The 27,298-nt window shown below is 38.0% G+C and overlaps 1 protein-coding gene across 22 annotated transcripts in view; it reads right to left on the bottom strand.

Moving 5' to 3' along the window:
* Positions 1-27,298, bottom strand: part of INPP4B (inositol polyphosphate-4-phosphatase type II B) — a 380,968-nt gene that overhangs the window by 84,944 nt on the left and 268,726 nt on the right. For 21 of the 22 annotated variants that reach the window (XR_005256730.1, XR_005256729.1, XR_005256731.1 and 18 more), the window contains 2 exons: positions 25,062-25,174; positions 22,073-22,227 (listed from right to left, as the gene is read on the bottom strand). Coding sequence is in view for 19 of the 22 variants with exons in the window: in XM_038135230.1 (XP_037991158.1) it covers positions 22,073-22,227; positions 25,062-25,174 (268 nt within the window). In the remaining 3 variants the exon portion in view is untranslated. Of the gene's footprint in view, positions 1-14,716; positions 14,841-22,072; positions 22,228-25,061; positions 25,175-27,298 lie in introns of those variants that run through there. The other variant, XM_038135227.1, reaches the window with a different exon arrangement.

Below are 27,298 nucleotides of genomic sequence, written 5' to 3'. Positions count from 1 at the left end.
TACTCCAAGGAAAGGATTTGCTGTTTCATTCTGCTATTTACCAACAGTGCTCTGCAGTATTACACATCAATTTTACAAAGGTTTCTCTTTCTATCAAAAAATATGGTTCTAATAATCTTCCTAGACACTCTTCTATAAAGTATTAGGACTACACGTATATGGGAATTTCTCAGGACAAAACTGCAAAATCTTTCCTGACAAACTTCTCTTACAAAGTTTGAAATTCAGTCCAATGTACAACCAAAACTAAAGCAAATGTGGTCTATATCTTTGTGCAGGAAAACAACCAAGCAAAACCCCACAGTTTTATCTTCAGTTAAGCTCTGAATTCTTACATTTCCCTTCCATAAGGTTATGGCACTGGCATAATTGGTTAGTGAGTCACACTTGTTTCCAGACTGTTTCTGGCACAGCAAGAAAGTTTTACTGAAGATGTATTTATACATTTAGCTCACATAGCACAGTGAATTATAAATCCATGATAAATTCTTTCATATGTCTAATCAGGTTTAAATACGTTCTGTTGACCATGAAAATAAATCTTCATGAGTCACCCCTTTTCTTTTGGCAAAGATTTTTTTAAGTCTTTTTTGCCATGCTGAGGACAAGTAGCAAAGCTGATTTAAGAGGCAGGAAGGGCTTTCTACACTAGTTAACAGACATGAGTGAAAGATAATGCTTAAAATCTGTCATTCATTTCCAGGTGTTCAAATCTATGGGTAGGATGATAGAATTAAGGTCAGAGAACTGCTGGTGTAAACAGAAGATCATTTAATGTTGCATCTCTAATTTGGGTATTTTAAGGGAGGAGGGTGCTGTACAGCAGGAATTCTAAATTTGAATGTTGCGACTTGCTGGGTTTTCTTGCCTGCAACTTCAGTTTGAGATATACGAAAGGAGGAATGCAACTGCTTCTCATTAATGACACCAACTCACTTCATGGAATTAACCAAAATGTGAGTCATAAATTACAGGCAACTGCTAGTCCCTTTCAGCTAAATAACGCCAGTTCATTAAAAACTTTCACCTAACACACTGATACATTGTTTAGAAAACACAAAACCAGTTTGAGATCTTACCTGTTCTGACCCCAGCTGTTCTTTCAGCAGCACACACAGTATATGGGTATATTTATACAAGGTGAATTTGTGCACATATAGATTACCCAGTCACAATGAAAAATGCACCTAAATCTGATTTTAGCTGCTACCAGGAACAAAAAATGCAGCCCTGTTTTTGTTAGGTAGGGAGCTAACCAAAACAACCTATCCAAAAAATGCATAGGCTGGGATGCAGACTGCAGCAACCTAAAAATTTTATCCAAACATTACTACCAATAAACCATCTTCTCTTCTCTTTAGCAGGCAGATTTGAAGAGAACTTTGGAAAATGCAAGAAAAGTCTATTTGAATCAGAAACACACTATTTTTCCATGTACTTCCTTCAGGGCAAATGACAAGGCTGGATAAAATTCTAATTTAAATGCCTTGAATGCATTTGCTGTCTTTTCTGTTAGAAGGTACAATGCGGAGACTTAGAGGAATAAACCTTTCTATGAGAAATTAGGAGTGAATGTAATTCTTTCATCTTACTTGTTTTGTTTCAGTATTTTTTTAGAAGATGGTCGAAGTTTTGTTTGGCCTGTTCTTCACCTGGCCTGATGGTCGAAGTTTTTTTTTTTAGAAGATGGTCGAAGTTTTTTTTTGGCCTGTTCTTCACCCAAGTACCAAGGAGAAGAATTGAAACGAAAATCTTTTAAACAATATATTGAATATAAACATTTTCTCTTTGGTTGTTAAGCTGCATTTGTAAGGAAATTTTTATTTGAATGCTACTGCAGATTTGTTAAGAAGTTCATTGTATTTCACAAAGACAATATTAGCACAGATTCACTTTTTAAGCAAAAATAGCAATCCACTGACAGGGAGAATAAAGAGATGAAAGCCCATACTGTTTTGCTGCCAGTATCAAGAAAAAAAAGACTTTCAGAAGATTTGAGATCACTAAAGACTAAAAATTCAGTAAGCCATATATTTACCTTCTGCATTCCTAAATATTTTCTGGCAGAAAGGAGTAAATAATTTATAGCACAGGTACAAATATCTTCCTCTCTATAATAACGCTACATTTTTCTTCCTGTTACAAAGAGCTGAAGGAAATGGTTTTGCTCAGTGCAGTAACATTAATTGTCAGTTTGCCAAAGATCAAAGATGCAGCTCTCAGGCTAAGTTCTATGAACTATGCTTAGGACTCCCTGAGCAGAAGACGAGTTCACTACACTGTCAGCATCGCTTAACCATGAGCTAAGTCTCTGGCAGATGAAAAAAAATGGCAATTTACTTCCTGACCTGGACTGAACTATCAGATACATATTAATTTTTTTTATAAAGTCAGTCTTTCCTGTGCTGCAGACTGTGTTCTCTCAAGCAAACAATCAGTAGTGCGGAAACATTCTCACCAGAGTATCTAACTTCAATACCTTGGGAGCTTCTACAGAATTTGCCAATTCCTGAAACTTTGGAGTCTCTGGATTTGAGATATTTTAAGTATGAATGTTCCCAAACACATGTTTAGCAAGCCGCATATGCAAATGCCAAGCAGAATAGCAATGGGGCTTTCTATTGCAATCACAAGCAAGTGGAATGGATGCTATTTTTAAATGCTTATAATTTGGAAAAAAGGGTGTTTGCCTATGAAAAATCCAAATCATAAAAAAAAATTTGAAACATCCAAGATTTTGTCGGAAACATTCATCCATTATTATTTTCTTCTGAGGAAGCAGCATGTCAGTAGCAATGTTGGATATTTCCTTCCTTCCCCAGGATGGGACACAGAAGGTAGCAAGTGGATATAAATCTCTCACTGGGATAGTGGAGAGTGATCTTTGTCTACAGTGCATTCTTCTACTCTGTTATGTTCACTGCTTACTATGCACATTGGAAGGAAAACAGTTTAAGAAACATTTCAGAGTTTCATCATCTCGTGGCGCTCCCACTTTAGATAGACACTGCTCAGATTTTCCAGAAAAACCCTGTATTTTGAAATAACTTCAAAAAATTAGACTACACGGACTGAGGTTGTGCTGGGGGCAATGCCAGCACCTCCAGTTTTACACTCTCTTTATAAGAATACAGTTCTCAACACAAGTCTGAGACACATTACATCCTGGTATTGCTCAAGTTTCTGGCCATGCTTTCTTTAATCACTAAGAAAACCAGTAACACTTATTCATATGCTTCAGGTGTTTGGATTGAATAAATATGAGCCAGAGGCCAGGTGTTCATACAGAAAAATCTACAGTGCAGTCAAAAAGCACATAGGTGTTCATACAGAAAAATCTACAGTGCAGTCAAAAAGCACATAGGTTGTTAATGAGAAACATTTCATCCTCTCCAAATGCCCATAGTGTCAGACTTTAGGGAATTCTGCTTCCTTTTTAATTTCTAATAAATACTAACGCCCTTCAATTATATTGCAACTCACCCCACATTAATCTCATTGGGAATAATACTGCCTTTCCAGGTGAGTGAGGGATGTCAGCACTCACAGCCCTCTCTAGCACTTGCTCATGGCTAGTGGACTAAGAAAAAGTGCAGTCATTCTCCAAAAACGTCTGAACAGGCTGATTCTTTCCCTGTTTTTTGGATAATCCTGAGCTTCTGTGGCTGCTGGACAGCACCTACAGGCTTCTGGTAACTAAACAATTTCACTTTTTTTTAAAAGATCTCAACTATTCTTACAGCTTTATTCTCAATAACCCTTTATTAAAAACTTATTATCAATTCACATCATCTTGTCAGAGCCTGGTATACACATGGAAATGAGTCCGCATATCTCTTTTTTATTATTTATCTCTTTTTTATTTTATATTCAATTCTGTGTTTGTTTAATATGCTATTAATGCTACTGACAGCTTAAATAAAATCTATAAACCACAAAAGCTGCAATTAAACAGCAAAAGCAATAAAAAAAATTATCTTTGCTGAGTTACAGGCATCTCTTGTTATCTCATTAATGTACACAGGAGACAGGGTTGGCTTGTGCACTAAGTACCACGTGGTTCATAATATCCTTCCTGCTCTCTGAGAACATAAGAGCTGGTTAAAGCAAGCACTCTGAATTCCTTGAACTATTTTCCTTTGGTTTGGCTGCTTGCATGAATTGTTAATAATGGCAGATACGAGGTTCAAATAAAGAGAAAGACATGTGAGTGCAGGCCAGCAGCTGCACTTGTCAGACAAGAATACTCATCAATGCACATAGAGTATTTTGGTGAATGAAATAATAAATTATATTTTCCCATGTCTGGTGCATAGTAATGAAACACATGCAGAACACTACAGAAAATGAAAAACATTATAATCATCCCCAAGATGGAATTGCTCACAGATAATGGAAATTTCAGTGGAAAAATAATGGGTTTAGATTTGACCAATAATGTTCTCTTGAGTACAGAATAATTTAACAACTGAAGAAGCAAGAGACAACCTGAGGGCAAGGAAAGAGCTCTCTACCAAACACTTACTTCCATAAAAAGGACATACTTTATTTAGAAAGCTTCCTCTGCCTCCAAGTTATTAGCAGCATATGTTTACTAAGGAACACTGATTATAAGTTTTTTTCAAAAATAAACACATCAAATCACAATGATAGAAAAACTAGAGCAACATTTATTGAAATACTGAAAAAGTATTCTTCATTATAGAAGTATAACTTCTGCACATGTATCTACTCAAAATGGCTAAATATTTGCAGAATTCAAATGTTGCTGAAGTTATGCAAGCTGAAGTAACTTTGTCCAGAAGAGTTATCAAATAAAGTTTTTCTATGAAAATAAACAACAATTTAGGATAAGGGCACTATAACTACATCGCTTAATGGCTACTGCTCTCTATGTAAACAAGGAAAGTAACCAAAGTGGACTTTTACCCTTATTTCAAAGCATGCAGTAGTTATTTTATCATATGAACTGAGCAAATAAGGAAAGGAAGCAGCCAATAGGTTGTAGTAGCTAAAGTTTAAACACCAACTTAACAGTACACATTTGGTTTCTTACACATTTCTTCTTTTTAATAACTTCTGGCTTCCTTGACCTCATTAAATAAATTAATGTCTAGTGACAAGCATATGTTTAAAAGCACAGCAGGTGCTAAATCAGCAAAATTTTCCTCATGCTAAGTTTTGCCCTCATACCTTAATTTTACCTTCAACTGTTTACCATGATAACTACAGAATACACTTCTGAGATCTGATCCAACTCCTTTAAAAGGCAACATTCCCTAACCATGAGTGGCAAGTCTTTGTGTGACAAATTTAACAGCCCAGGCTTCCTCTACTTCTACAGAACACCCTCAGGATGACTCAGGGCCCCTAAATCAGGCTACTAACCATCCCCCCCTCAGGAGAATATTGGGAACTTGAGTCCTTAACTAGGCATTCATAGGTATCTGAAGTTTTATGATAGAAACAGCTTGATTTTAAGTGTTGCACTGAATTCAGAGGTGTTTGGAAATAACTTCTCGAATGCCAACTGCCCAATGTTTTTTCCCCTCTCATCTTCAAAGAACTTGCACTGCATCACCTAAAAAATGAACCTCACAAGCCTCAGATTTTATCTCTAGCACCATAAATATAGTTAAACATGATGGATAATAACATAAACTTTCAAGCTCACTTGAAGACAGAGTATTTTTGAAGGACAGACTTGATTTTTGTCTATAGTGTGAATAAAAGAAAAACCAAGAGATTTACGAGCCAGCAATTGTCTGTTTTGGGCTATGTTATGATGTGGTACAGCACATTTGGCTTTGCAACAAGATTAAATGTCTTTTATTTCTCTTTTGGCATTCCATACCCAATGGGGTATGGATAGTGAGCTTCAAGGTTTTTTTTTGCCATATAAGATCATTTGACTTTTTCCACTCCATTGTAATATATATTTCATTTAATAAACCTTATCATTAAAAAACCCTTCTAGTCTATTCAAGGATTACAATTCAGAAGGGGTTCATTTAATTCCAACAGTTTTAACATCTGTGGTTTAAGTTGCAGAAAGCTTCAAAAGTAGCTATTGAAGTAATACATTGCTTCATTTACAAAGGAAATGGGATGCCTAATGCATTTTGTGGTGCAATAATGAAGCTGTAGTATTTGCATAAAACAGCCCACAGTAATACCAGGTGTTGGTCCTGTCTGAAAAAAGGTTTTTAAGACTTTTCATAGCCCAGTGTGGACCCATTATTCCATCAGGTTACACATTAGCATAGAGATCAGTGAAGTCTTCACCACAGAGAGCCACATTTGGGGAGAACTATCTCATCTGTGCCTGAAAAGCTGAATGCATGGGGAGAAGTTGCTTTTTAATTTAACTGTTGGTGTGGACTGTTAGTGGAGAGCAGACCGGCCAGAAAGGACTGATGACAGCATCATAAAGATCTGCATTCCGTTCCCCACTTGGCATACAGCTTCTGAAGCTGCTTAGAGCAGGGCATGGAACAAGGCTCACCAGAGGCCTATGACAGCAAATTTCTACCCAGTGTTTTGCTGGTGTCATTCTTTTGACTTTGCTAGAGCTATTGCAGTTTTAGTTCAGCTAAAACAAAAATTATTATTATTTGGCTTTCTCTCCTTGAGTGTAGTAAGTGTATGGGGCACAAGCCAGTATTTTGGAAAAGAAAAACACGTCAAAATTCAAAGCACTTAAGGAAGATGGTGGCTGTTATCAACACAGTACTCACTGGACTGCACAGCTGGGACTATGAAACATGTTTGAGTTTTGCTTTCCAAATGGTTTTAGGTGGTCTGATCATTCTCTGTTTCAGAGGATCAGTCTCTTTATCTTACCAACTCATTATTTGCTAGAGTGATCTCATCCTGATAATCATGATGATTATTTCTTCTTCTTTTTGGGTATTTATGTAGATCTAATTCAAACCTAGGAGGTGAACTCCAAATGGTGTTACTGTATTAACTGTAACAAGCAAAGCAGAAAATTTCAGGGTTTAATCTGCTCAAGAGAAAAACACTCTCAGAATAGAAGCAGGTCTTGAAAATATCTGTCTTGTGTCTGAACATCTGTGTAAGCATGCAGGAGGTAATCTGTACTGAGTTCAAGTTCATTACCACCTCATTGCAAGTTTTTTATATTGGAATTAAGTTGAGACTGAAATGAGTTTTGTTATCCCAACTATGCTGCAACAAAGAAGATGCTTTGTGACAGCAGGAAGAATGATTGCCTTTGGGATAGAAAACATAAAATTTGAGATACATCTGTCGCAAAAAGAATTTTTAAAAGTCAGCTAAGCCTACAAATACCTTTCTACACTACAGTGCTCAGCATTGTCTTGCCAGTGAATACCCTTGGTGTAAAAGTGACAAAATGTGCCTTATTTGAAAAATGTTACCACTCAAGTTTCTCTGAAAACCAAGAACAGGAGATTGATCATATTGCATGAAATGACGACATTTTCCTAGAGCTTCTATCCCACCAAAATCTTCATCTACAAACAAGGATCATCATATGAAGATAATAAACCTACAGGGCAACACAGGACATGAAAGTCTCAAGTGTTTTAATTACCTTTTAACTGCCAATCAGAAACCACAGTGATGCAGAAATAAAATACTCTAAAACCAGTTTCCTGTCTTGGAAAAACATTTGCAAAGTTTGTAAGCCATTTAAAATAATTAGCTTCATTAAGTCATGTAATTAATCAGCAATGTGACAAACTAAAATGTACCAATTCCTACATTTCTGTATTTGCATATAATTATGTGTGAGTGTGTGTGAATATTATGTGCCCTATAACACAGACCAACATCCTTGGGAAGCAAAGCTTTGATGTATGCAATGTTGTCTTGTCAAGAATCACCAAAAGGTGATTTCAATCCCCTTTAGCCAGAAAAATATTTTATTGACATTTGCTCTACTAGATTGAAATTATACAAATTACAGTCAGACAGACAATAACCACAGTCACAACACAGTATTCTAATTCTTCTGTAGAGCAAAGACAGCATGAAGCATAAGGCTGTATTCACACTAAGGGCTTAATGGAATTGTGGATGCCTCATCCCTGGAAGTGTTCAAGGCCGGGTTGAATGGGGCTTGGAGCAACCTGGTCTAGTGGAAGTGTCCCTGCCCATGGCAGGGGGTTGGAATAAAGTGACTGTTAAGGTCCTTTCTAACTCAAGCCATTCCATGATTCTATGAAGTATTGTACTTTTCCCTCCAAGAAAGAGCAGAAGGATGTGAGCTGCTACAAGAGCACAACAGTATTTAAGAACGTAGCAATGCAACTTAACAGGGGAAAAACAATCCTACAGAAGTAAAAGCAAAATGCCTCAACCTGGCAGCACATCTTGGGCTGCTTGCACGGCACAAGAGAAAATGAACAGCATCATAGTGGTCTGATATGTGCCAACTTACTTTAAAGATAAATTCAGAAAGCATCTTCACATGGCAAATAAATGTCAAACTAAGTTTAAGGTGATCGTCTACAAATTTGCTGATAATATTATTGTTGTAGTAAATTTTTCCAGAAAAAGATGACAGAGGGAGCAGCCTTCTCCCTGAGGTGACCATGCAGCAGGAAAGCAAGAGAGGACTTTATTCAGGATGATGTTGAGGGAAGCCTATCAATCAACACTCAGAAGCTTACACACCAGTTCAGCAATGTCCAGAAGGCAGAGAACCTTGAATAGTGCAGCCAGTGTTGCTGCATTTGCTATGTCAGCATTAACCCAAGTAGTAAAAAGGTAGTGTGAAAAGAGAATTAGTACTAGGCAGAATGGTGAATGCCAGTAAGGGAATGAACATTATTTACAAGCTTTGCTATTGCACATTCAAATACAGCAAAAGAACTCTTATTTAAAGCAAAACAGTCTATGAGAAGAAGCTCTTTTAAAGAAAAAGTAGATTCAAATTTTATTTCAAACAAAGGAAGGACTATGATGTAATAAGGGACTTGGCACCTCTACACTAGTTTTCTCCCACTTTAAAATTGAAAGAGATCCAAGTGCATTTCTTTCTCTTGCCCTTTGGTTGTCAATTATAAGCTTTTTAAGTAAAAAAACATTTGACTTTAAAAAGTGCAAGTGGAATAAATATTCAAATCAGTTATAACCAATATTATCAAAGCAGTCTCTTGTGGATTTTCAGAATCATTTCATGGATCTTTGAGAATGAGATATTGTTGTAGCTGCTTGCCTCTGCCTGATGCTACTTTAATCACTTCAAAACCAGCCAATAATGCCTCTGCCATAGTGCCAGTTTAGCCATTTTTATTTGCTTTCCTGAGGCCATTTAGCAGAAATAAACTTAGAACAGAGACTATGCCATCTTGGTTAAACTACATGAGCTAAAACCCAAAAGAAACAAAACCAAAAACATAAGAAAACCACAACAAACTACTCTGGACCCTCACATATTCTACTTACCACACCACCACAAGGCAGTTTGCTGGAAGTTGCAAACCTTTATGAGCTGATTACTTTGTATTCTGTAGATGCTCCGCTGTCAACACTTATGAAAGAGTTATAAAGGGATCTAAATTAAAAAAATCACCAATTTTGGAATTCTTGTTGCAAAACAAATATATACCTCAACATAATTTTGACAGGAATTATATATTTTCATCAGACTTTTCAGTTCACCCACGACACAAACTATTAACCAGATGATCCTACAACAGGGTTTTATAAAATACATGACTGTGTGATCAGATTACACCTTAGTCTTTTCAATGTTTTAGTAATCTAAACAAGTTCCTCAAATCTGAAAAATGCTGACTGGAGTGGGGCTGAAGAGTAAATATATATATATTTTTGAAGTCTATCTTTAAAGGTGCATCTCACTGATCTATTGCAGATAATAATTAGGTGATGCCTTTTTTAGCCTGTCTTTCTCTAGAAGCAAAGAGTACATGCTAGCTCTTGGTGTGAGGGGAAGGAAGAGGAATCTGTGCATTCCCTCTTTGGGCACAGGGACTGAGTTCAGTGTCATGGTTTGACACTGGCAGAACACCAGTGCCCCCATGAAAATATATTCTCCCCAGTGGCTGCTGTGAGATGTGACCAGAAATAAGAGCAGAGCAGGCTCAAGCTTAGAAATAAAGGGGGAAAAAAAATTTTATTAACCTACAACTATAATAAAATGAACACACAGAGTTCAAAATGAAAACCTTCTAAAACATTCCCCCTCCCCCCACCCAAACTTCCAACACAGCACAGTGAGACAAAACCTAGGACTCTCAGTCAGGTTACCACCTCTCAGATGATAAATTCTCGGTTCATCAAGGGAGAGAGGAGTCTCTCTTGTACCATAGTCTACCACAGAAAACACAGTTGAAACCTGTGTCACACCTGGCACCGCCCAGAGAAGATCTGCCATCGTGACATCCTCCTTCCATGTACAGTGCTCTCACTACTGTGCATGGACCAGAGCTGCTTCTACCAGAGCTGCTTTTAAGGATGCTTTGCCCAGTTCCAAAAAAAAAGCAACAGTCTCTCACTTTCAGGACACAAGTCCCACCGATTCACCCCCTGGGGCCGAGGGGGCTTGAGAACAGAGATCTTCTTGTTCACTGAGGACAGAGGGCACCAACCACACCCTCCTCATCTGTCGTCTCTGTTCATGCCAATCCTCCACATAACATCACTGCACTCTCTTGGCTCCAAGCCATTGCCTCCCCCCAAATGCAGCCTCTGTGTTACAGGAAAAAAAAAAAAAAAGGCCTCTGTCCATGGCTATACAAGGAAAGTCCAGCCGAAGGCCACTCCATCATCTCCTCCCACCTAGGTTTTTCCCCATCTTCTTCTGACATCTTTCACTTGCTCAGACCTTCACCACACTCGCCAATTTCCTTCCGTTTCATGTCTGTCTCTCTTCTCATTCAAACCAAGGAGGATTAGTGTTTTGTAAAGTTTTCATTGTCCGGGAAAAGGGTTAAAATCTCAGGCTCTGCCTGCCCAGAACTCCCACGGCTGCCGGCACCTTCTCCCCGCACCACCTCCCTTCTCCTTCGGCCGTGCTGCCGGCACAGGATATCAAATTTCAAGGTGGCACAGGCACAGGCACACAGGCTCTCTCCTCTCTCTCCCGGTGGGGATGGGGGGGGGTGGGGAGGTGCTTCCCGATGCCCCTCTGGGTTCCTCCACCCTTCCATCCCGCAGGGGCCTTGGCCCCACTTCTCTGTCCAAGGCTCCGGCCTACCTCACCACGGCCGCAAGGCTTCCCTCCCCCACCCAGTCCGCAGCTGGGCAGGGGTCGCCCGACCTCTTTCACCGACTGGAACCAAGAGAGAGTTCCCCTGGGAGTTCTCTGCTTTTAACCCTCTGTGTTCTCAGAGGCGTATCCATGTCTTCAGGGGCCACACCAGGTGCCAGTATTCAAATCTAAGCACTGATTGGTTTGACCACAAAATCCCGAAAAAACTAACTTCCTTATCAACTTAGGACAGTTCGGCTAAATTGAAATGTGGGATAAGAAGGCTCAAACATGACAATGTTTTCACAAGTGTAAGGAAAGGTGCAGTCAAGGGGAGGCTGTAGCATGAAATTAAAGCTGATGATACATCAGGAAACCCATATGATGAATAAGAGGGGCAGAAAAGGAAGATTTCTTATATATGTACTACACAATAATTTCACAGAACAATAAGTGAAGTTCCTGAGTACCACATGCAAAGGCATTGTCTACCTTAGTAAGAGGTAACCTAAAAAAAGAGGCTGGTTCATATAACAAAGTATGTCATCCCTTAACAGAAGAGAGAGGGAACAGTGATTCCCTTCCCACACTCTGATCTCCCTGGCCTAAGGGACTTTAAATCTTGGCTAAGCCTTGCCTGGAATCACAAGACACTGCAGAGGTAGAAACATGCTCTAGTACCTTCCTGGGGCATTAGGAGCATCTCCAACAGAGGAGAAAAGCCAAGTGCTTTTCCCACTGCTGGAAGACAATACACACATGGCAGCATCCAGGCTGGGGAGAGGAGACAAGCTGGCGGGGAAGTAAACCTAGACCAGGGCACAGGAACAGCACTGCAGATGCACAGCCAAAGCACTGCCCAGTAGTTGTAAAGCCCAACAGTAAAAAAAATAAGTGGGTAGTCCCATCTGCATCTGGGATGTGGGTTTGTCAGAGATCTGGAGTAAGTCCTTGTGTATTCCTTCCCAAATTCAATGATTCTAACGACTTCTGTGTCCAAGTTCTGATTGTTCCTAGGGTCCTGTACCACTCAGACGAAGAGGTGTACCACTCAGACGAAGAGGTGTACCACCTTTTCGAGGAACCCAGCCGGCTCCACAAAAGAGAAATAATAACGGGAATAACTATCGCAATGCTGCTTGGCCTAGGAGCAGCTGGAACGGCAACAGGTGTCTCAGCCCTAGCGACGCAACATCAAGGTCTGTCTCAGCTACAGATGACCATTGACGAGGACTTGCAGAGGATTGAGAAATCCATTTCCTTCCTAGAGAAGTCAGTCTCCTCACTCTCAGAAGTGGTCCTGCAGAACAGGCGAGGACTGGACCTCCTGTTCATGCAGCAAGGAGGCCTGTGCACCGCCTTGAAAGAAGAATGCTGTTTCTACGTGGACCACACGGGAGTCGTCAGAGACTCCATGGCAGAACTCCGAAACAGACTGGCTCAGAGACAAAAAGACAGGGAAGCTCAGCAGGGCTGGTTCGAATCCTGGTTCAACCGATCACCATGGTTAACCACCCTAATTTCTACTTTGGTAGGCCCATTGGCAATGCTACTTTTAGCTATTACCTTCGGACCATGCCTGCTGAACAAGTCTCATTCGTTCAAACCCGCCTAGAAGGGGCTAACATCCTGTTCGTAGGCCAACATCAAATGCTGTGAATTCATCAGGGAACACTGCCAGTCACAAGATTTCCTAAACTTGCCTGGCAAAAACTTACTCAGGTTTCCAAACCCTTTTTCCCTTGTCAAAACCCCAACCTTCTACCTCATTTCAGTGCCTATGTATATGATTACCTCATTCTTTTGTGAAAGGGGGGGGGGGGGGAGATGTAGTAGGTAGGGAAAGGCGCTCGGAAGATTTCGGGCTGTTACGGAAAGTTACAGGAATGTCTCTTCCCTAATCCCCTAAGATAAGCCATCACCCTTGGAATGTGTAGCCCCGACTAACATAGCCAGTAATTTTCCACTCTCTACTAACCCAGGAAGTGTTGTAAGACCCCCTCCTGACGTAGTGAAGTACCCTAGAGTATATAACCCCACGAGAAGAAGCAATAAATGCCTTTAACCGTCCACCACATTGGTGTTAGCGTCTTGTTACTGGCCCGAGCGACCTTGAGGGTATTAGGTCGCCGTGCTGTTTCATCGGAACCAGGTCGCCTGCCTTTGCAATCAGAAAGGCAACACCCAGTGATTTTGGCATTAGGGGTATGTTTAGAACCACAGTACAACTGCAGCACCTCTAAGTCCCAGGGCTGCAGAAATTACTTTAATTGTTCTAGCATTAGGAGTCAACTGTGGAGTTGGCTGTGCACTTTGGGAGGACTCCAACATTTCCTTTGCATTAACTTCCTTATAAACACGTGCTTCCTATTCATACAAATTATTGTAGAGACTTCTGCTATTAAGAATGCAAGTTCCCAAAATTATCTCCCAGCTTTATCTCTGGATGATCCAGAGAATGGGATAGCAATATAATACTGCTGGCTCCATTACTGGGTTTAGTTCCAGCTGACTGCAGATAACATCATGAAAGTAGGAAATACATAATAGGTACATAATAATCCAAATGGAAACTCCTCTGGTCACTCCACTGCAAACAGCTACCAGGACTTGTACTGCAGGTAAACACTAAGAAAGAACTTGTAGCTGCTAGCTATTCCAGTGAAAGGTCACCAGTGGCTGCTGTAATGATAAGGACACACTTATGAAATGTCACTCACCAAACCAGAGCTGCCACAGAAAGCAACAGAAAGCAACAAGTAGAAACTACTACTAAAACTAACTCCCTCAGATGAACTGAGAAAGGCCACTGTCAAAAGAGTTTCTATAAAAATACCACACACCAAGATGTTACTTCAAGAGAGTAAGAAACAGGGAAATGCTCATTGCAAAAAGAAAACAGCAGCAGACTGAAGGGAGAAAACCCCCATACATCGAAGACAGTTCCTCAAATTATGGTTATAAAATATGGGGGGTGACAATGACACACAATTACATCTCTCCTTTTATTTTGGTATCCAATATGATTTTAGATTCTTTCCCTAAAGAACCTGAGATAGAAAATTTCAGATCCAGTGTCTAAAGTTGAATAGGACCCTAACTACTTGAAAGCACAGTTGTATAACAGAATGTGCCAGGGCGCCTTATGAATGCATAATAATAATAAATGGAAAAAGATAATATGGAGATTGAATGCTGGATTCTCCCATGTCATGTACATAATAAGCAGTAGGCTAGTCCCCAGAGATGGTGGCTGGCCCTGAGCCAGCACAGCATCCCAAGGGATGGAACTTATGAAAAAAAACTAAAACCAGGCTGCTGGACAAGAAAAGATGATTATCCGAGCCAGGGAGCATTCCTACAAAAAGAAACTAAGTTTATGAAGGGATCAAGGGAGTCTAAAATAAGAGAAAAGATAAACCTAGAAATGTCTGTTACCTGCTTCCTTCACAAGCCAGCCAGAGCTATAGCCTGACACTCCACCATCTTTCTCCTGAAGGAATGCAGAATCTTCTATTACAAAACCACCTTTTTTTGGAAGAGCAGCTGGTTGTTTCTCCTTTTTGTGCCCCCCTCCAACCTTTAGACAGTCTGTAGGTTGCTGGGACTGCAGACAGGAAGTTATGAGTCCTCCCTGTCCAGGTTCAAGAAGAGAGCCCTCCCTGTCCGAGTTCAAGAAGAACACTGTTTTAGAGGCCAATAACTTCTTGAAGAGATTTCATGTTTGACAGCTTTAACTAGCTATTGTATGCTACTACTGCCCTCTTACTGTCATTTCCTGCTTCTTTCTTATCTATATTTTAGATTTGGCAGTATTGCTCTTCCTGAGATTTAGCTGAACATGGCCAAAGCCATGGTAATTCAGCTGTAGGACTTGGATTTTCAACAGATAATGAATATGCATACAGGACTTTTCCCACACACTCTTCCAGGAAATCTTAATTAAAGTGAAATGTAACAGGAAAAAACCTGGTATCGCTCAGTTAGTTGATTATAATACATCTGGTCGTTGATTTCTGCTAAGACCTAGTCTTTCATGGAAGCTCTAAATAAGCAATAAAGCACTAAATGAATGAGAAAATTAATGAAGTTTTCCATAAACAACTAGAAGAATTGCAAAAGCGAACACCAAACAATATTTTACAATAATCTAACTACTTCCATGCTAGATTTGTCCAATCATGACAGGTGAAATCCAGAACTATGGGCCTGCAATATATGTATGTCAAAAGTGACAGAAACATTTTCATTAGAAAAAAAAAGGTTCTTTGTTTTTGTTTGTTTGGTTTTTTTGTTCTGTAATTAATCAAATGCAGTGTTTAAATTAAGTTCTGCACTATTAAGCATCCAAACACAGACTGTGGCACTAAATGGGAAAGCAAATTTATCAGATAAGGTTTTTTCATTGGGCTGGTTTTAAAAATTAAGTGACCATAGAGTGCACATGGTAATTAATTTCATATTATTCTCACTGTCTATACTGAATAATTAAAATATTGACAGAGAGTAAGGACAAAGCTCAGTTCTCTATACTCTCATTTGGATCAAGATATGACAAATACAATTTTGGGCTACTTAACAGATTGCTTATCTCATTAATATCTCAGTGAGAAATTAAAAGTTCAAATCAGAGCAGAACAACTCAGAGTAGAGCAAGTTTTTGATTGGAATTCCATTAATCGAGTTCTTCTTTGGAGAACTCTGGCACGCACAACCTGAAGCCAAAGGGAAAAGGGGCCCTTCAGCAAAAAGATCACAGGGAATCAAGGGTTGTTTCTTGTCACAAAGCTGAAACCTAAATGTTGCCTAAAATTTTCTTTTTCAACTGAAAAGGAACTTCTTTTAATACACAATAAAATACTGTATACTGCTATTGATATATTAGTATCTTTTCCTATTATATAAAATATACTGTCAAGTTCTGAGTCCTCTTGAAGAGCTCACCTTCGCTAAGTAGTCACTGAAGAAGGACCAGGTGCATTTCAAGGACTGACTCCCCAAATACTGGTGTCAAAATTTAGAGACAATAGAGATTTCTTTTGGCTCTACCTTCCCCTCACGCACTGATAGAAAAATTAAGCATTATTTCAGAATTCTTGTTTACTGCCTGCTACATTGATGTATACTGAGTCACTTCCCTAATATTCTTTGCAAAGAGTGGCAAGGGTTTTCAGTGTTTTCCCTTGAACACCCTTTCCTCCCAAGTGATTGGTCCAAGAATATTATTACAGGTTCCAGGGGAAAGGTAATTATAATTAAGGCTACACAATGCTTTCTATTTAGAGTCTACTCACAATTGTTAGTTCATTTTGAATGGGAAAATTTAAACTTACAATGTCATTTAGAGAAGAAAAAAATACATCTTTTTTCCCCCCTATTTTCTGAGAGAATTACTAGTACCCCCATGCTGAAGAACAGGATTTGATATTCTGCACCAAGATAATAAAGATGTGAGAGATGCAACTATCAAAAGAGCATGCTCCTGTGAGACTTTCAGATCTCTTCTGAACAAAGCCTTGTTAAAATTCAGCAGGTACTTACTTTGAGGATTCAACATATGCCAGGTCAAGGAGCTGGATAAGGGTTTTCCTTGCTATCCTTTTCCCTTGCAGAGGATGACTACTATAACATGAAGCCAAAACCATGAGGCAGAGGACTGGCTCTGCTGTTCGCTCTGTGCTGTGACTGAGGCCAGAGCCCAGACTCTGAACAGGAGAAAAACCAGCCAGCCATACCTCAAACCAGTAATTTAGTTTTAGAAAAAAACAATGGATGGCAGTTCAATGCACCAAAACTGGACCTTACTGTTACTTAATGCCCAGGCTCCTATCAGTACACCAGGTGATGCAAATCATCTACAGTTTCCACCTCAAAATAGAGATGTTAAGTTTCTAAAGAGCCATAGAATGATGTAAAAATCTATACTGGAAGTCAGGCTTGCCTTTTTAAAGTTTTGTTAGCTCTGTGCTTATACTTTTAAATGAGAAAAGAAAAGGTGGAGAAGGTCAGATGGGCCAGGAAAAAGGCTAGAGGAGAACTTGTGCCTCCTCTTCTATGTGACTCCTCATGAGCTGCATGTCTTGCCGCAAGCTCACAGAGGCAGGGTGAAAGCTGGGAGATGGGTGAAAGGCACAGAGAGATTTGCACATGGATCATCCCTGTCTCTAATCCTGTCCCTTTGCTCCTCCTTCCTAGTCCATGTGGCAATTACAGCTCTGGTATTTGGTACAGGCTCTTCCCTGGCCAAGGTCCACCTCAACACCCAGAACACCTGAAAGTCCCTGATTAAAGAGCTATTACAGCTATTCCTCCTCCTCAACTCACTCATTTTTAAGCAAAACTGTCCTCAAACAGCTCTTTAAAAAAGGAGATATTTTCTTCATAACTGGCTCATCAAAAGGCCAATACTGTTTGTCCAGATAATTCGTTCTTTGAACTTGTGCTTCAGTGAGATTTTTGATAGGCAATTTATCTAAAATACCCTGAAATATCCTTAACCATGTCAAGTGGAAACAGTGTGTCCCACATTGAGTCAAATTTTGTATTCAATGTCAGAAATATGTGACAGGTGTTGTGCCCTGCAAAGAATGATTATAAGGCTGACAGCATGGAGGATTCACCATAGACAGTGGATTTGTCATTTCCTTTGTTTGTTACTACTTTGAGGCTTTATTGGAAACATGCTCAATGACAGGAGATTCTGAGGTTATTCACTACCCACAGCCTCCAAAAGGGAGCCTGTCACTGAAACAATAAAGCTAAATAGATTCAGAAAAGAACTAAATTTAAAAAAAAAGGAAAAAAAGAATCTATTTTTTACAGAGCTGCTTCATTATGCATTGCCCACCAGAGTCCATTCTCCCTTAACAACAGCCAGCTCTCAAGACAAAAAAATAGAATCATGTGACAGGTACTGCAATGAACTCAGGTTAATCAGTTTTGTGCCTCTCTGTCTCTTGGAATAGAGTTAACACTGAATGACAGGAAACATTCATGTATGGGTGAAGGGAAAAATAAGAATATTGATGCCTCTAAAAAGTGACTTGGAAGTGGTGGAGACATTATAAACAGGATTATAATATGATGTGAATTACAAGCACTTGATACAGAGGGGATGATATATTGATTTTTCTCATTCTGAACTGTGCATGTCACTAAGATCAATGGAAGTCACAAACCTATATCAAGGAAATTATAATATGTGGAATTATTTATAGAATGGCTGCTTCAGGTGCACATCAATTATGTGTCAGACTTATGACTGAGGACAAAGCCATCTATTACATATTGTAAATGATAAAGTGTGCATTCCCATCATTGCTTTATTCACCACATTTTTCATAAGTGAAAGGCAGAACTAATAGAAGGATTCTTGTACAGCCTTTTTTTTATAAAGGAGCAACAAACATTGTACAGTTTATCACTAAAAGACAACAATTCCACTTACAAACTAAGTCATTAAAAAAACAGCTACAGGCAGTATTATCCAAAACAGAGTTATGCAATATACACCAAAGCAAATATGCTGAAACTTTGGGAATCACTTCTGGATTGCTCAAAATTCTGGGTACCCCGAAGAAGCTGAAAAGCAGCAGCACACAGAAGTCCAGCATCTCTAAGCTTCTGGTGGCAAAAAAGCATGAACCTCTAAGCACATGCTTCCCTTCTCCAACAGCAAACACTGTGTCACCACTGGCAGACAAAGAAAAAATCTAACAGCTACACAGGCACCTTTATAATTTTCATATCTCAAAATTATGGCATTTCCAATAAAGTTTGCTTTTGAATCACCATTTACTTCTACAGGTCACTTAGTTTCACAGTAGTCTCTACCTCCTACTGTTAACTCTTAAAAGAAGCCTTTCAAAGGTCAATCCAAACTGTTAGGATTCTGGATGTTAAAATTGAATTTTTCATGTCTACTTGTTGTTTTGAAAGGCTTAAAAGCAATTTGTGGCGATCAGCACAAAGGGATTTGATTGAAAGTTTAACAAAGTGATCTAGAGAAGATTCACTGGGGAAAAAACTGCTAAAATTGCAAATTAAACAGCAAATAGTTTTTCTCTATCTGCCCCTGAAAGAAAATAGGTTCACTTCTTAGATGTGAAAATCATTCTAAAAGCTTCTAAAAGTACCTAATGAAAATTTTAGAATTGCACAGCATTATCTTTCAGATCTGCAAAAGTAATCAAATAAAAAAGAAACCACAAAAGGACAAGTGCAACAATGGCTACCAAACAAGACTGTTGACCTCATTCACACAAACCTCAAAAACACAATTGCCAAACTTCCCTCAAATGAAATACAGGACATTTAGCTAAAACACCTGTGGAAATCGAGGGATTTTTTTTTCCTCTCCTTTGCCTATCTGCCCTTTCCTTCCCAATCTGCTGTCTCAAAATGCCTTTCTCCACGATGCTCCTTTCTCCATCTGCAGACAGGAGCAGTGCCCAGCTGGAGGATCCCTGCCAGGCCACCCAGGCAGCAGGGATCTTCTAACACTGCTCCAGAGGCACTCCAACCCAGGAGAGTGAGCAGCAGTCTCTGCTGAATTTGTATCTGCATAAGCCTGTTTTGGGAAATAGCAGAAAAGATACAACCCCCACCCGATCCAAAGACACGTCTTAAATTGCCAGGCCAACTCTTGATGGGAGCACTGTGGGGTGAAGTGCTATGCTCTCATTTGATATTTTTACTTTTCTGTTATGAATTTTTAGGCTTTCATTGACCAACCCATGAGGGAAAAAGAGTATATGGGGAGGGAAAAAGAGGAATTAGGGAGGGAAAAAAGAGTAATTTGGCTGGATTTTTAAAAATTTTATTTTTAAACCTCTAGTTATGTGAACAGTGTTAGACTGATAGCAACTAGCATAGTTAGAAGATTTATTTATGATCCTGATGGTGCAAATTATTTTGTATGCTACTGCCACTACTTGCAAAGCCTTTGTTTTAATCCTCCGACAATCCTATCACCCAAGTCAAAGTCATCGCCTCCTATCCAACTAATTTTTCACCTATTTTAGTCCAATTCTGAAATTTATATACAGGGCAAGAGCAGGATATAGCTTTTTTTCTGTTTGAAACTACAGCATAACTGATAGATTTTACATTTTTGTAATGGTGCTTCAACCTCATATACCCATTTGCTTGTTTAATTTTTAAGTATTATTCATATTTTTTCACCTTTACAACATTCTTTTGTGACTTCAAATTACTGTTGCCTGCCAATGTAACTAATGTGTTAATCTTCTCAACTTTCAAATCAGTCACATGACATACACCCACTCAAAATCATTTATATTTTGATCTATAAAAACTTACTGGATTTTTTTACTAACAAGTTCAGGGTTTTTTAAATTATATTTATGTCTGAGAAAATTTTCTAATCTACTACTCTACTCAATGCTATTCTAACATTATGGTGATTTTATGTAATTAATTAGTTTTCCTGTGTCTGGTAACTTACTGTAGCTTACATACTTTTATATTTATTGGAGACATAACAGAAAAAAAAAAAGCATTTGAAGTGCCAACAAATGAAATTTAACACAGAAAACTCAGAATTCATTAATGATAAAACACATAGTTATGAAAGACTGCACAAAACTCATTCACTCACTGAATTACTACAGAGACCAAGGGATTTATGCAAGGTACAATACATCCAAAACGATACAGCTCAGTTCAACACACCACATCTCACTGCATTAGCAACACCTTGTGAACTAAACCTACAACTAAGCCATCTCAGCTCATTTACTCTTTATAAAATTACCTTTTTTCTTTAGAACAGCTATCTTTGCCAAAGGACAAAGGGTTTATGTGGGTAAACCTACAGTATTAATCTACACATTAAGCACCTCTTTTGGCAATAATAAATATGAAGGTCCAGAATTACCCATTACAGACTGTAAACATGATTGTTTAGTTATTACAAAGCCAACAAAAGATTGTTTACTTATTTATGAATCCACCATACACACAATTTGTGTTTCACAAAAGTCCAAGATACGATTCAGTTACTTCTTTGCAGGCTGACCAAAATATTTTCTATTAGTTTTGCAGTGACCTTTGTTATATGTTATTCTAGTGTTGGGGATACACGTTTTAAAACTCGTATCAACAATTTGATTAAAACTTTTATTATATGATTAAAACTATATGATTAAGCTCATTAAAACCAATGATGAAAGTTTCTTTAGATAATTTAGCATCTGGATTAATTTTATGATCAAAACTTGTTTGCTCAAGAAGGTTTTTTATTCATCAAAGACTCAGGTAATGAGAAATCTTTACATCTTTCAATTACACATTCCTGATAACATAAGCCTCAATTTCTGCATAGTTGCAATTTAGAATAAAACATGTTTTAATTAACTTATTCTAAAGCACAGTAAAGATTTTATCAGATATTAATGGCAAACACCACCAGTCCAAACCTACTTGGATGTTTCTTTCTTTTCAATAACACAGACTAGTAAGAAATGCCGTCTGTAGCAAATGTTTCTTTTGCTTTCTCAGTATTTGTGTAGATGTTGAACAAATTATTTAATGACTGTGCAAAAGTTTTTTAAAATACCCTCAAAACTGAAATGTAACTTTTTTTTAAAGCAATTGCTGTTCAGACTGCTGCTCAGATTCTACAGTCGGTGAGCTGGCCCTTGCAAGGTTTCACGTATCTATCTCAGAAACTGTTAATTACTGAGAAAACACATAGCTGCAAGGACCCTGCACTCCAGAGGTGACTTAGCAGCAGTCAGGCTGCTGCTCAGCCAGGCTTGGGCTCTACTGGGCATTTAGAACCAGCCTCAGACCCTCTGTGCTGGCGGTCCTGGCCTAGCTCAAAGTGCACGGAGCCCCACCTACCTCCTCATGCAATCCAGCGCCCGAATGAAGAAGTCTTTGTGCAGCTGGTGCTCGTCCCTCAGGATGGAGCACTGCTCCAGCGTCACTGACATGGATGTCCTGTCTTTGGCACTTTTGCAGCAGGTGAAGCGCACTCCATTCAGCTTCCGGCAAATCTGAAACACAGGCATGCCCCACAGGTTAGCCCTTCTCCACCAGGCAGGCTGTGCAGCCCCTACAACTCTGCAAGCCCAGAAAGTGCATCCAGAGAGCAACAGCATTTCTCAAGAAGAAAGCACCTATTAAAAGTTAGTACCAGTACATTTAATTCCTCAATTTGACATGGGACTTTTATAACTATAAAAGAAACAATTCCTTCACTGTTTCCTCACTTAATCTAGCAACCACCCTGTTCAGTGAAAGCTTAATTGTCTGAATACTGAATGAATAAAGAAAAACCTTGATAAGTCTTAACTCACAATCATAAATGCAGCAGACTAACTTCTTGTGAAGGTATGGAGTCAGACACATCTGAACTTAACATAGTTTTTATTTTCAACAGGTAAACTGTTCAATGTATGGCTCACAATTAATAAAGTTTAACACACATGACTGCCATGGATTGTCTACTTTCACTTATACTTTGAAAAAGTTATAACACATAAAGGAAACATGACATTTTGGAGGACCATTTCTCCCCTTAAGAATCAATCTGTGGTTGTACCATTCCATTAGTTTATACTATGGTTTCAAACAAACATATTTTACTAGAAAAATAAAATTTGAAGGAGAGCTGCTGTGACCAAATGTGGGTCTATCTTTCCCCAGGTATAATTTGTCCTTAGAAAGGGTAATACTTTGCTTACACCTATCCCTGGAGAATCATAGGTATAACTGTACGAAACCTCAAAATCTTTGTGAGAATAGGGCAAGGCAATAAACTACAGCAGTAATCACAAAAAGGAACTTCCCACATTGGCTATCATGGGAGAGCTCGCAGGATGAACAGGAACATGATCAGTGTCAGTTCAGCAAATAAGTGTTTTTTCATCTGCTAATTACATTCTCAGAAATTCTATTAAAATCAGTAAATACTATTAAAGTCTATTAAAATCAGAAAATACTTAGAGCCTTTAAGTTCTTTGTGATACTATGGTGAGGGCAATCTCAAAAGTTTAATTAAGGGAATCTTAATTAGAATCCAAAGAGGTACAGGATAGTGAAGGAGTGTTTCTTCCATCCTATAATTTAAAATTTTAAAAGTTAAATCTGTTTAAAAATTTGAACAGTTGCACTGGGATTTAAAACAAGTACTATATGATAATTTTCTTAAATAATGATGTGAAAGAAGTTATCTGTTTCATGGAAGAGATTAATTCTCTTTGCACTAGTATCTTTGGAAGTCCATGATTCATGGGGGCTATTCAACATGAATGAGTCCTAAAAAAATTAAAAATATTAAATTAAAAAAAAAAAAGTAAAAAAACCCCAGGTTATTATTCTGGATGAGTGATGGGCTCTGATGTAGGGAGGCATAGGAGGAGAGGAAATACACAACTTGTATTGAATTTATTCTTACATTCCAATTATATCAGGGATTACATGCAGATACAGATACATACGTGGAATCTCATACACCTACTGCAATAAAAAAGTGATATTGCACAGGTACTGCACTGACAAAGTTTTATTCTTACATCTTTTTCAAGAAATAAATGGAATATAGAATAACAGTGTGTTATTCTCTGGAACCAGAAATACACATTTCAGAAAGTTAAAGTAAGGGAACCTAAAGCAAAGTGGAATTCAGTGAATGAAAAACCTGAAACACTGTATGTCCAAAGAATGCTTTTTACCCATGAAATTATTTTCAGGGAACCCTGAATAGATGGTAAAATACAGCTTTCTATACCCAAAGTTTTAGTGCATTCTTTTGTAAATAATTTCATACTGTATCTTTTACTTTTTTAAAAGCAGTGTTTCATAGTAATTGCAAGACTGGTACTGCAAGAAAAACTTATATTTTTCCTTATGAAGGAATTATACTGCAATAGCATGTGATAATATTTATTAACCCCATGGCAAAATGTTATTAGTAATCTGAAAGTTACAGCATTGTTATTAATACAAAGATACAGTTAAGACTGTCTTTTCCCTGGTGTTAATAGAAAGACAGGGAAAATGTTATTAATAATTTTGTATTAAATATTTATTAGCCTTGAAGGGTATATACGTTTGAAAGTCTCCCAAAACACAAAGCCTTGCTTCACTTTCAGTAGATACCAAAATCTCTCTGCTGGTATAAGGAGGCAGAGATACCAAGGGTACTTTTTAAAGTATAAGACAACTACGTGGCTGAATTTCACATTCCTGAAAAGCTTGAGGTCTTTATAAACATCTAAGAGTTTTTCCCCTGGCCTTTTTTTTTTTTAATATTTATGTGCAAACCCCACAGAACTGGGAAACAGAAAGGAATTATGGGGAAAAAGTAAAGTAAGTATTAATCATTACTAGATAAACAATTTTCTTTGTGTTCTCCCTGTGTCTGATTGTCTGTCCTTTGCATGTCGTATGTGACAGCTACTTGTAAAATTAATTCAATTACAGAAAATCAAAGATGAATGCAGCAATAGCAAAAAAAAAAGAGCAAGCAATCATGTCCCACATCATACTTCAAGGACACTTAAAAAAGAAATTATTTCGAGTAATTTTATGTTATCAAAGAATGGATATGAAACAAATCGCTCAAATTCTAGCAGGTTCTTCCCATTTAAAAAGTGAGAAAAAGAAATTGTCTGCAATTTAGGTGGAGGAAGAAGAGATAAATTTATGAATGGAATGAGTGATTATGAGAATGAGTACATTAAAAATTATTACAGCACCTCTGCCTCCTTTAACCAGTGAATTCTACAGTCATATCCTTAAAATCCATCGCACTTACAATATCAGCAAACTTATGAAAATGAGTTCATGATTAGTTCATCAATTTCTTTGAAACAAGAGAGCTCACCGTTGCCGCCAGCCACATGATTTCTACATTCTTTCTCTTTTTGGCCTGGATATTTTGATGAAGACTTTCTAGCAATCCCTTTAAATCATTTTGTTCTTGAAAATGTGGTAAATCTGGAAAAAAAGGATGATAAAGTTGCTCATTTTGATTAGGTTGGTGATATGGGTCTCCTGACTAAAGAATGCTCATGGAAAAGAACAGGTCTATTATTTACAGCCTTGTTTTGGAACACAGGATGGAAATTACCAGCTAAATATTTAAGGAATAAGCAAACTTTATGTCCTTCTGAGTATTGCTTTGTCTTTGTCTTCCCTAAGATCTTCATGTGGAAATTTAAAGTATCTTCAACCTTTACCTTATAAATGGATGGTGAAAACCAAAATCAAATCTCTGCTGTAGTTCTGTTCATCAGACATTCAACAGAAATCAGAAAAATAAAAAAATGCTAAGTGTATTACAACCTGCTTTGATGGGATGATTTTTTTATTTTAAAGTCAAAAATTTTGGCTTCTTTTTCAAATTGAAACATCTAATTATTGTTTTGAAGTGTACCTTAGAATTTTTATATAAGGTAGGAGAAGGGTTAAAGAGCACTTAGTATCCCCTCTAAAAAGTAACAAAGTATATTTCTCCTGAAATTAAGCACGGCTTCATTTTGAAGTAGAAAATATTTTCAAGTTTGCTTAAAATCCAAAATTTTACCTGCTTGTTCTGGGTATGGCATTTGAGCTGAAGTTTAATTTATCCTACATCTCTAGCAAAAATTCTAGAGTAGGCAATTTAATTTCCTCCTCTGTTTCATATGTATATAGAGGAGGGATTTTTCTAATGTTACATTTATCTTCACTAGTTCTGAAAATCAATAAAAACAAGCAGAATCTGTTTTTTGAAATTATTTCTTCTCATGGTGGCAAAGTAAAAAGAATTTTAATCATAGTTATCACCAAAAAAAAGAGGTCAGAATCAAGTGAAACAAAGTGAAAGTAAATTGATCACTGGATACAGTTTCTTCAAGCAGAGAAAGGAAATTGTCCATCCAGTGAGGGGGTAAAAAACCCCATATCCCAGGCCAAACCCCAAACCCAAGCCCAAAGATTTACACTCAATTGAAAGAATAAAAATGAGGGAAGTATTATTAATGAAGGTCAATATCCATTCTCCTAACATGATCCAAGTTGGAATGATCCCTCTTATCAAAAGGCTTTTACCTTTTGCATCTAATAAATTCTGTAGTTTCCCTAATCCATGGTTCATAGTAAGAAGTATTTTAAATATATTCAAAAAGAACTAAGTTGCTTCATTCATACTGTGCTGACTAAAAAAACTCACAAATAAAACAAAAAAAAAAAAAAAAAAAAAAAAAGAAAATGTACATCCAGAATCTGTTTTGCAATAATTTTAATGTGGATTGTTTTAACTGTGTATTACAAGTCCTGATTGTACACTTAGATAATGCAGAGCACATAAAAACATCACACTCTGCTAGACTATTACACTTATGGGTGCATCTGTTTCTTTAAAACACAGAGCACACAATGACAAAGATGCTTTGAGATTATGCAAATGTATCACTAAACATTTTATTACTTCCAGGCAGCTTTCCCTTGGTTTACAGCAGAAAATGTGACATCTCAGAGGGGTGACTTCACTGCAGGTACAGCAAGAGTCTCCTAATTTATAGTACTGCCAAATGAGTTGCACCTTGACTGGAAAAGATCAACTGCTTAAATTCCTTGGGTCCCCCACAGTACTAAACCACCAAATCAGGGTTATAGATTATAAGGGGGAGGAGCCTGGAAGTACCAAACAGCCTTGTTGTTTTCAGTTAATTACATACTACTAAACAACCATCTTACATTTTTGGACCCTTACTATCCTTAGCATTTCTATTAAAGCAGTACCATTTTGATGCTTCAATCAGAGCTATATTTGGTCAGCATTTTTGGTAGGAATCTTGCTGGAAACACGCTCTTAATTTCAGTTTCTGCTAAAAGAATTTATGAGGTTAAGAAATGGGTAAATGACGAAGTGTATGTTCATCTTAAAGAAGATAGAAAGTGAGTGGATGGTTAGTTTCAAGCAAGAATATTATTGGCAAGGAGAAATACAGACACAAGAGGAAAACTAACAGCAAAGGTGGCAATACCTTTCTGGGAGTGGAAAACTGAATTATTTGAAGGGGAATATATGAATGAAGCAGCAGGCCAGGGAGGCTGCCAAGGGTGGATGCAACAGCC

Source organism: Motacilla alba, chromosome 4 (genome assembly GCF_015832195.1).
Source record: "Motacilla alba alba isolate MOTALB_02 chromosome 4, Motacilla_alba_V1.0_pri, whole genome shotgun sequence".
Taxonomy (NCBI): Eukaryota; Metazoa; Chordata; class Aves; order Passeriformes; family Motacillidae; genus Motacilla; species Motacilla alba.
The sequence above is the reverse complement of the archived record's forward strand: the minus strand, read 5'-3'. Positions and strand labels throughout refer to the sequence as shown.